The sequence below is a fragment of the Notamacropus eugenii genome, chromosome X (genome assembly GCF_028372415.1).
Source record: "Notamacropus eugenii isolate mMacEug1 chromosome X, mMacEug1.pri_v2, whole genome shotgun sequence".
Lineage (NCBI taxonomy): Eukaryota > Metazoa > Chordata > Mammalia > Diprotodontia > Macropodidae > Notamacropus > Notamacropus eugenii.
In genome coordinates, this window is record NC_092879.1 from 73,156,610 (window position 1) to 73,167,613 (window position 11,004).

General features: G+C 54.3%; 1 protein-coding gene across 1 annotated transcript; it reads left to right on the top strand.

The window, feature by feature from the left end:
* Nucleotides 1-3,824: 3,824 nt before the first annotated feature.
* LOC140515496 (uncharacterized) lies at nucleotides 3,825-10,120 on the top strand. The gene is made up of 4 exons (XM_072626242.1): nucleotides 3,825-3,881; nucleotides 5,912-5,953; nucleotides 8,286-9,323; nucleotides 9,943-10,120. The coding sequence occupies exons 3-4, from the start codon at nucleotides 8,350-8,352 to the stop codon at nucleotides 9,947-9,949; spliced, it is 981 nt and encodes a 326-aa protein (XP_072482343.1). The 5' UTR covers nucleotides 3,825-3,881; nucleotides 5,912-5,953; nucleotides 8,286-8,349; the 3' UTR covers nucleotides 9,950-10,120.
* The last annotated feature ends 884 nt before the right edge of the window (nucleotides 10,121-11,004 follow it).

The window sequence follows — 11,004 nt, forward strand, 5'->3', positions numbered from 1 at the left end:
TTTTCTTTTCTTATTGCTAAAGCTCACCTTTCTAGTACCATATTGAGTAACAGTGGTGATAATGGACATCCTTGTTTCACACCTGATCTTATTGGAAATGCATCCAGCTTATCCCCATTACATATAATGCTTGCTGATGGTTTGGGGAGATACTGCTTATTATTTTTTAGAAGACTCCAGGTATTCCTATGCTCTCCAGTGTTTTCAATAGGCATGAGCGTTGTATTTTGTCAAAGGCTTTTTCTGCGTCTATTGAGATAATCAATTGGTTTCTCTTAGTTTTGTTGTTGATAAGATCAACAATGCTGATAGTTTTCCCAGTATTGAACCAGCCATGTATTGCTGGCATAAATCCTACTTGAACATAATGTATTATTCTTGTGACAAGTTACTGTATTCTTTTTGCTAAAATCTTATTTAAAATTTTTGCGTCTATATTCATTAGAAAAATTGGTCTATAATTTTCTTTCTCTGTTTTGGTTCTCCCTGGTTTAAGTATCAGAACCATATTTACATCATAAAAATAATTTGGTAGGACTCCACCAATTTTCCCCAATAGTCTTTATAGTATTAGAATTAATTATTCTTTAAATGTTTGATAGAATTCACTTGTAAATCCATCTGGCCCTGGAGATATTTTTCTAGGGAGTTCATTGATGGCTTGTTCAATTTCTTTTTCTGAGGTGGGGTTATTTAAGTATTCAACTTACGTCTAATTATTGTTTTCCTCCTTGTTGGAGGTGAGTTTATCTTTTTCATTTTTTATATAGGTAATTTAGTTTTCTTTTTTCTTTTTTTAAATCAGATTGACTGAATTTTATCAATTTTATTGGTATTTTTTCATAAAACCAACTCAGTTTTATTTATGAGTTCAGTAGTTTTCTTAATTTCAATTTTATTAATATCTCCTTTGATTTTCAGTATTTCTAATTTGGTATTTACTTGGGGATTCCACAATTTTTGCATTATTTCTTTCTGGCTGCTTGTAATATTTTCTCTTTACCTGAGGACTCTGGAATTTGGCTACAGTGTTCCTCGGAGTTTTCCTTTTGAGATCTCTTTTAGGAGTTGATCAGAGAATTCTACCCATTTCTATTTTACCCCCTGGTTCTAGAATATGAGGGCACTTTTCTTTGATAATACTTTGGAAGATGATGTCTAGGCTCTTTTTTTGATCATGATTTTCAGGTTGACCAACAATTTTTAAATTATCTCTCCTGGATCTATTTTCCAAGTCAGATGTTTTTCGAATGAGATATTACACGTGGTCTTCTATTTTTTTCCACTCCTTTGGTTTTGTTTTATTAATCACTTGGTTTGTTATAAAGTCATTAGCTTCCATCTGCTCCATCCTAATTTTTAAAGAACTATTTTTTTCAGTGAGCTTTTGAACTTCTATTTGGCTAATTCTGCTTTTTAAAGCACTGTTCTCCTCATTGACTTTTCTATTTTCCATCCGCATTTCTATTCCCCCATCTTTTGGGTGGAGGGCCAATGGGTGGGGAGGTCTGGGGGATGGGCAGAGCCTGACTAGGCCTCGTTTCTCATCCTTGTCCATCCTCTGGCGTGTGGGGGTGGGTTAGGGGCAAGGATAGGGGAGTAGAGTCCTGTTAGGCCTCATTTCTTTAACTCCATCTTCTCGGTGGAGAGTCAGTGAGCAAGGGTCTGGGGGGAAGAGCCCAAGTCGGCCTCATTTCTCATCCTTCTCCATCCTTTCTGGAAAGGGAGAAGGGTGGGGGTCTGGGAAAGGGGCAGAGTCCCGGAAAGAACATCAGGGAAACTGAAGCCAATATGGTTGTGTTTCATCTGGGGACTCAGTTCTGTCTAGACCCTTGGCCACCCGGGAATGTTCAGGGCAGGTGTCTACAAGACATTCAGTAGAAGCCATGTGAGGTCATAGAATGTTATTTACATATTATATGTTATAAATTGACATAAATAATGCATACTTGATGAAGGGGCCAAAGGCTGTGAGTTTGGGCAATTGATGGAGTCCTAGGTGGGGAAGGTGAGGGACAGGGACTTGAATACCCAGGGCGTAGAAGAGGGCCAGCCCCATGGTCAGTGCCTAATGCAGCAGGTGCACCCAGCATCTTTCCCAGGGAGCCCAGGGAACTGGCAAGCAGGCTGGACAGACTGGCTCCTGGGCTCCTCTCTAGAGGTGCAGGATCTGGGTTGAAATTTGACATCTGTGAACAACGGACAGACCTGCCCCTCCCTGGGCCTCCCTTCTGGAAGAGGACCATGAGAGCAGGGAAGTGATGTTAGGACTTTCAAGTGAAGTGGATTTAAGTGAGGGAGGGCTGGTCAAGGTCCCCAGCCTCACTTCTCCCCAGACCCATCCGGGTTCAGTGGGGAGAGATACATCAGGAAGACTGCAGATGGCCCCCATAGTGCCTTGGACACAGCAGGCACTCTGTGATTGTCCGTGATTCTGACTCTAATTCAAGCTGAGCTCCTCCAGAAGACCCCCTCCCCCAGGGATCCCAAAGTCTCCTTCCTTCACCCCTGCTGGCCCCCTTTCCTTGCTCCCAGACCTTCCATGGAGGGGAGGGCTTTGCCCACTCCACCCCTGCTGTAAAGGGTGTCCTGATCACAAAGCACTGGTCTGGCCCCAGCTGCACGTTGGTGAGCACTACTTATTGATCAGTTCATGGACTGGCTTCCTGATCTCGTTCCCCCCCTCCCCTGCCCAACCGCCCCCTGCCTTCGCAGTTCCCGCCCTTTCCTGGCAGGGACCCTGGGGCAAACACCTACGGGGGTTACAGTTTAGGGCTGGACTCGAACTCTGCACCTCCTGCCCTGCCCCGCCCCCTTACTACCGCCCATGCCACCCCCTCAGTAACGCGGCGCCTGCGCACTGGGTTTTCCACCCAGAGCCTGGGAGTCTGGCAAGCCTCTGGTTGGGCTCCTAATCTGGGAAGTGCGGGACACCACTGGGCCTCAGCTGCCACTTGGGTAAGATGGGGTCTACCAATCCCAGGGCCCCCTGGGCTCCTCCCGGGGCTCAGTTTCCCCACGTGTAAGGGGGGTGGGGGTAGGGAGGCCGCCAAAAGGGGCCCTGGAGAATGCTGGCATCCATGCCCCACCTCTGGGATGCTAAGCCAGCGCCTCCCTTGCCTGTAAAAGGCGCCTGTGGGAGGCCCCTTACAGGCCCCAACCCCATCTTGTGCCTGTTGGCGGTAGAGCAGCGCCTGGAGCTCCCCTTCCTCCCCCAGGGTGCCCCTGTGGGTGGCCAAGCCCTCCCCTGGCGCCCCTCGCCCGTCTGCCCTTCCCCTCTCAACCCTGCCCCTCTGAACCCTGCCCCTCTGAACCCTTCCCCTATCAACCCTGCCCTTCTCAACCCTGCCCCTCTCAGCCCTTCCCCTCTCAGCCCTTCCCCTCTCAGCCCTGCCCCTCTCAACCCTGCCCCTCTCAACCCTTCCCCTCTCAGCCCTTCCGCTCTCAGCCTTTCCCCTGTCAGCCCTGCCCCTCTGAACCCTTCCCCTCTCAACCCTGCCCCTCTCAGGCCTTCCCCTCTCAGCCCCGCCCTTCTCAGCCCCGCCCCTCTCAGCCCTTCCCCTCTCAGCCCTTCCCCTGTCAGCCCTTCCCCTCTCAGCCCTTCCCCTCTCAGCCCTGCCCCTCTCAACCCTGCCCCTCTCAACCCTTCCCCTCTCAGCCCTTCCGCTCTCAGCCTTTCCCCTCTCAGCCCTGCCCCTCTGAACCCTTCCCCTCTCAACCCTGCCCCTCTCGGCCCCGCCCCTCTCAGCCCCGCCCCCTCTCAGCCCCGCCCCCTCCTCCCCTGCATCGCATCCTGCCATCCCTAGGGGGCAGAGCAGGCTCCTTCCTTTTGTGCTTGGGAACAGTTGAAGCAGGGCGTCCCTGAGGGCCTCCTGGGAGAGGTAGGCCTCGTTTCTCCTCCTTGGTCGTCCTCGGTGGGGGGCCATGGCGCAGGTGTGGGGGGGCCGAGGGGCTGGGGCCTGCGGTGCCCGGTTTCTCATCCATCGCCATCCTGGGGGGCGCTGGGCGTGTCTGGGGGCCGAGCCCCGGGAGGCCGCTTTTCTCACGCTTCCCCATCCTCGGTTGGGGGGAGCAATGGCAGGGGGTGTGGAGGAGGGGCAGAATGCAGCTAGGCCTCGTTTTTTGTCCTCCATCTTTGGGAGGGCCAAGGGGTGGGGGTGGGGGTGGGGGTCATAGCCCCTGTTGGCCTCGTGTCTCATCCTGCGCCATTCTTTGGGTTGAGGGAAGGCCAGTGGGCGGAGATCTGAGGGGAAGGACGTAGGCTGCTAGGCCTGGATTCTCAGCCTGCGCCATTCTCTGGGCGGGCCCACTGGCGCGGGGGTCAGGGCGGGAGTTTGGGGGGGCAGAACCCCGATAGGCCTCCTTTCACGTCCTGCTTCCTTGGGGTTCCGAACCGACCCCAGCAGCCCTGGTTTCTCATCTCTCTCCATGCCCTGGGTGGGGCAGATTCGGGGGCCTGGGGGGGCCAGAGCCCCGGTAGGCCTCGTGTCTCATCCTTCGCCGTATTTTGGGTGGCGGAGGGGGCCAATGGGCGAAGGTCTGTGGGGGGCAGAACCCAGTCGTCTGCACTTGTCATCCTTGGCCATCCTGTGGGGCGGGTGCAATGGGTAGCGGTCTGGGGGAGGCATTCCCCGGTAGGCGTCCTTCCTCACCCTTCTCCATGCTCTGGGGGCTAAGACGTGTGGAGTCTGGGGGGTGGAAGCCCCAAAGGCCGCTTGTGGGGGCCCTGAAGCCTGGATGGTTGTGTTTTCTCCCGTGACTGACTTCCAGGAGCCGCTGCCCCGGGCCCCTCGCGCCTGGCGAGGCCTCACCCAATGGCCATCTACCACCTTGGACAACCGGGAATGGGGTGGTGGGGGGGGGCAGTGTCTACAGGGCATTCTGCTGAGAGATAGTTAATGTAACCAGATGTTGTGCTATGAGGTTATTTTTCTTCAGTTGTTATGTAAATGAGCTTTCTCGAAGGGCTGAGGACTGCATTTAAGTGAATCGTGGAAAACTAGGTGGAAATGTTATTTACTGATTAATAAGGAAGGAGTTAAGAGACCCCTGGATCGCCCTAGTTCTTGAGGTGACGCTAGTGGCCCACAACTGGTCTGTTGCTGCACAGGAGGGGAGGCCCTAGCTGGTGTCCCTGTCTGGGGGCTTATCTCTCCCTCCCCCAACCTATCCCCAAGAGCTTGCTGCCAAGAGCCCCCTGAAATAGCCACGTTCCTGCTGGGACCTAAGACTGTGTAGGGGGCGCTGGGGAAGGCCCATCCTTCCAATGCCAGGGCAGGGAGAGATGGACTGATCGTCCTGCCACCAGACCTGATCCCCCATTCCTCTCGATCTGCCCAATCAAAGGCAGACAGAACATTGAAATGAGAATCAGGAGATCTGGGTTCTGACCCCTATGCAGAGATAAAAGAGACCTGTGAGATCAAGGATCGTGTTTATCCTCTAAGGGCCTCAGTTTCCCCTTGTAGAAAACGAATCACTGGGACTCAGTGTTCTCTGAGCGAACAAAGTGGTACCTTAGAACCCAAAGAACTGGGGACTGAGCAGTGTGATTAATGGGCATCGGGGAGCTGAACGTTTGGAATCACTGATGTCTTCTGAAGACATAGGTTTTCCCTTTCCTTACGAGAGGTCAGGTGGCATCCTCCAGCAGGATGTAAGCTCTCTGAGGGCCAGAAGGGTTTTCTTCCTCTCCGTGGCTTCCCTAGCCTAATTAGGCCAGTGCCTGCCACCGACAGAAGAGGCACCGTCCGCACGGAGAGGCGGCCAGGAGAGTGAGCACTCCCGGCCATTGGCCCCTCTGTGGCGCCTCACCCTGGGAAACACGCTAGGTCAGGGGAGCTCCCTCTCGTCACTCTCCTGGTTTGGCGGAAACCCCACTCGGTAACCCCCGTGTCTCTTTTTGTTCCAGGTTTGTCCAGGACCAAGACTTAGCTGGTGGAAGGCTCCAAAGGCAAGTGACCCATAGCAATTAAAGCCCAGATGCAGTGGGTGGCAAGACCCGGCCCAGGGCTGTTGGTGTCTGCAGCCATTCAGACTGCCCTGGCCAGGCCTTCCTCTTTTCCCTCCAGGTCCTAGCGAGCTCTCTGCTTTGTCGGGAGGCCCGAGGGACAGTCTCGGTGTGAGCCTAGCTCCCGTCTGGGCTCCTGTCTTGAAACCCCGTGCAGGGGCTTGTGCCTCTGAGCCTCTCTGACCAGGTTGGACCCTGCTCACTGCATCGGGGTGGCGGGGGTAGGGGGCGCTTAGTCAGCCTCTGAGCATCCAAGTGCAGGGGCCCGGATGAAAGGGATGGGGCCTTTCTGCAGAGAGGCAGGGTCTCCGTGACCACTGGCCTTGGCAGGTCTTCTTGGCCGCTTTTGGGTCATGTACGCCAGGGCCAGTCTGTTGAGGTCCATGTAGCCCTTGTTAGAATAAGCTTGTTTCTCACCCAAAGAGGAAGGGAATGCTAAATGGCCCTTAGGAGTGTCAAGTTAGGGAGCCTTGTTTCCAGCCTCACCTTTGTAAACATTGTCCATTCTCTTTATCCCTCTGGACTTAATGGCCACAAACCCAGGGAAGGAGAAAGGAAAGGGATCAAGCCTTTATTCTCACCTGCAACAGGCCAGACTCTGTGCTAAAGTGCTTTCCAGGTAAATAGCTCATTTGCTCTTTACCAAAACCCTGGGAGGTAGGTGCTATTCTCACTCCCATTTTACAGTGGAGCAAAGCGAGCCTGGTCTGGGGCAGCACAGCTCTCAAGTGCCTGAGGCCAGCTCTGGCCTAGGGTTTTCCCGGGGTTGAATGCTGGTGTTTTTGAAGGAAGAGATACCTCGTTTAACCAGGCAGTGACAAAATGGCCCTGCCTGTCCCTCTACACCTTTTCTTTCCCCAGCTGGGGATGTAAATGAAATTGGCTCATCTTTTGTCAGGTGATACCCACCATGCCCCGTTCAGTCCCCCACTGGAAACACCACCTTGTTCAAACCTGTTGCCTGCATTGAACACACCACGTAAATCTGCTGTCTGACCACACGCCCTGAAGCTGATCTCAGTGAAGAAATAGAGCATTTCCCCCCATTTGGTATCACCCCTTTCCATCCTCCCATCCCTGAGTACAAGCTCTCCTTTAAAACAGGTCAGTTTGGTCTCACAGCTCCACTGCCCCTATCCGTGGGTCACACCTTGTTCAGGCTACTAGCACTCAGGAGGCCCTGAGGCCAGGGGCCTCAACCTCCAGTACAAAGGTTTCCCTGAAGGCCCAGTTGACTGAGAAAAGCTCAAAGCAGCATTCTCTCCCTTGCAAGCTATTGTTTCTTCTGATCCGCATTTCCCAATTCCACATGAATGTGGTTTGGGCTTCCCCCACCTCAGGGCACTGTGTGGACTCTGCATCTCAGCAAATCTCTAAGATTCTAATTGCAGAGAAAGTGCCAGACTCCAGAGGGAGGAGTAAGGGGAGTTTTCTCACCTGGGAGCTCAGTAAGGCTAGGAGAGGACAGCTGCAGCCCCTAACCAGCCTGCCTGGAGAGGGGTCCCTTTCCTCATCTGAAAACGACCTCTTCGTCTCCTTTGGCCTCAGTTGCAGGAGATCAGGTCCTGCCTGCCCTTCCTCTGTGGCGGTGACGGCTGAGAAACTTCGTGTACTGTAGGCCATCTGGCCCTCTCCAGCCCAGTGGTTCTGCTTTCCACAGGAGGGAAGCTGAGGGGCTGGGGACCGTGGGGAGGGAGGACTCCCAGGCTAGGCTTTCTCCCCACCTCGTCCCACCTTGCTCCAGCTCTGATGGCTGTTGTGTGCCTTCCTGGGAAGAGGGTGAAAGAAATGTTGCTTGAAATGGCCACAAATGGAGGGGAGTTTGTAGGCCACAAGAGCTGGGCTTCCAGAAGACCAGGGCCAACGGATGTGGCGATGTCCTGGACGGCTTGAAGGAAGGCGATAGTTGAGAAGGAGGAAGAGAAAGGAGCAAGAGGTTGGACTTTCCAGCCATGGCTGGTGACCCAAGCTGGGGAGCCAGGCTGACAAGGGGTACATGGATAGACCCAAAGGCAGAGGAGATTTGTGGAGAGGACAGGCCACCGTTTCAGGCCTTAGGGTCAGCTGCTTTGATAGTCCTGGTACAGGTCGGGGAATGAGAATGGGTGAGGGGGGACAGAAGAAGCAAAAGGGACACAGGAGATCCGGCCTGGGCCAGGCTTGTTTGCTCCTTTCAGGGGCCCTCCTCAGTCTGCTTTCCCCCATCGTCCTCCCTCCTTTGGGGGGTTGCTGAAGGTTGCTCCTAGTGAGCCTAGGTGCCTACTGTCGTTCCCAGGGTCACGCAGCGGCATCCAAGAACGCCCGAGGCAGCAAGAGAAGCTGCCTTGCAGTGAGCGAAAATGAGTACGTGTTCTCGGTTGTCTAAGAAAAAGAAGGAGAAGGCTGCGAGTGTGGAGACCCAGGAGGTCAGAGAAGAGCATGAGGTGAGAGTTGAGGCTGAGGAGAGTGCAGGAGTGGAGAAGAAGGCGCCTTGTGGAGAAGTACCAGGCAGCTGCAGTGGTGCATCAGGTCCCAGTGGTAGCAGTGCCACCTCCGCTGTCCAGATTGGCTCGAGCGTCCAGATGGCATCCCCAGTGCAGATCAGCCCAGGTAGTCAGGTCGGCTCCAGCGTCGACCCTGGCACCATTGTCCAGGTGAAGTCCCGCGGCCGCGGGCGCCCCAGACGCCGTGGGCTCGGGGGCTCTGCCCTCACCAGGGGAGGCCTGCTGCACGAGCAGGGGCAGAGCAGCCCCCATGACCTGACTGCCCTTGATGTCCAGATCAGTGAGCAGGAAGAGATCATCCCCCGTGGGCGAAGCCGAGGCCGCCCGCGTGGCAGCCGTGGGCGTGGTGTGCGTGGGCGCGGCAGCCGTGGGCGTGGGCGCGGCAGCCGTGGGCGTGGGCGCGGCAGCCGTGGGCGAGGCCGCCCCCGTGGTGGAGGCAGCTCCCGGGGCCAAGCCTACCCCCATGGCCAACCCAGCCCCTACAGCCATGCTGGATCTCAGGCTCAAGCAGGGCCCAGTGATGAAGGCAGGCCAGATGACCAGGCCAGGCCCACTGACCAAGCTGGCCCCCGCTCAACTCAGCCACCTGGGAGGCTCCCACGTGGCAAGAAAGACATGAGGAAATACGACGAGAGAGGCAGGCTGATCGTGAATGGAGAAGACCTCTGCGACTGCCTGCAGAGAATGTGCGTGGGCTGCTTCTACCCGTGCCCCGAGTGCCAGTCCACCAAGTGTGGGCCCACCTGCCGCTGCAACCGAGAGTGGGTTTACGAGGACATTACCGACGAGGGTGGAGAAGTCTTCAGCACCTTCCCGTTTTCCCATGCCAAGTAAGGGCCCGAGCCCCACCTGGCTCTCTGTGTCTCTGTGTCTCTGTGTCCGTGTGTCTCTTCTTCTTGGCCCAGCGTCACTGCCTGGACAAGGAGCTGGGTTGGCAATCTGCACTCCTGCGGGCTCCCTAGCCGCATTGCCGTGAGCACCCCACGACCTTGCCCACACGTTTCTCCCAGATGCCTTTACTCTGAGGCCACATGCAGCTGAAAAACACAAGGCCTTCCACCCGTATGCCCATCCTGCTGGAGATTTCCTACTGAAGTCTCTCCTAACGCTGGTGTTTGGAACTTGTCTTCCACAGAAGGTGCAGTGTCATTCCTACCCTGCCCCTCTTCCTGCCTCAGGTGTCCCTAGAGCCAGGCCAGAGTTCTTCTCCAGGTTCCTCCAAGTCTCTTTCGTTTTTCCGTTAATGCTAGATCACAAAGACAAAGACAAAATCTTCTCCGCCCCCCCACCCCCCCACCCCCGATGTATGCGTTGTCATGTCTGCACGGCCATGTATGTGTCTCTTCTATCTTGTGTCTGTGTTGTTTTGGTTTTGGTTCTGTGGTTCTAGAGTTGAACTCTGACAACTACCACTCGCCTCACTCCTTTTTTGTTCTCATCTTGTTGCAGGTATTAAAGGAGCCTGGATTCTCCTGGGACTCTCCTCAGAGTCTCTCTTCTGCAGCTTATGGAGTGGAAAAATATATACAAATATCTTTAAGAAAATTGCCATATCCCAGAGCAGAAGAATATATATTGTTAAAGTGAAAGCAGATGAAAAAGAATAAAAAAAAATTTGTGAAGTTAATTTATCGTTGCTTTCATTTGAGAACAGCAGGCAGGGAGGATGTACCTTCTCTGTCCCGGGCACTGGGCTGAACTGTGGGGAGCCAAGGGCAAAGCTCAAACAGTCCCTGCCCTCAAGCGGTTTCCTTTCAGCCCCTGCTGGCATCTGGCAGATGGAGAAGGGCGCTCTGGCGGTGATCCAGCCTGCCCAGCTGCACCTCTCTGTTCATTCCCCAGAAAGAGTGGTAGAGACTGCTAATCTCTCCCCAGGGCAACACACACACACACACACACACACACACACACACACACAGAGACAGAGACAGAGAGACAGAGAGAGAACAGGAGTGAGGGAGAGGAAGGGAAGCATCAAAGATCCATAGGACACAGAAGAGGATAAAGAAGGGAGTGGGAATTGGTATGCTGGCCAGGTTTGACACAGCAGCAAAACGGGATGGGGAAGGGCCTCAAGCCCTGTCTTGGGAAGATGGGACAGTGAGTCTGGAAAAGGGAAGACTTGGGCAAGCAGTGGCACCTGCTCACCCTCTTCACAGCAAGGGTGGGCAGCCCTCATTGGAGGGTGGCATGTGGGAGAGGAATGACCCTTCTTCCCTTTGACCCCAGAGGGCCACAAGCAGGCAGGATGGCTCGAAATTGCAGGGAGAATTTGACCTGGATGGGACTGAAAAGGGCTGTTTAGAAGCCTGAGGATTTCCTGCACACTGGAGGATTTCAGCCAGGTGGGACACGGGATTCATGCTTGTAGCCCATTTACTTTTAAGCCAGAGACACTACTTACACTGTGTCCTCAGTTACTAAACACTTAAAGCTCTCCACACGTGCAATCCAACTTTCTTAGTCAGGAAGCGACATGAACCACAGCAGTGTCTCTGAAGGAGCCAGCAA

Bases quoted from the DNA above. Each gene is read 5' to 3' on its own strand.
- LOC140515496 (XM_072626242.1), top strand. From the start codon at position 8,350: ATGAGTACGTGTTCTCGGTTGTCTAAGAAAAAGAAGGAGAAGGCTGCG.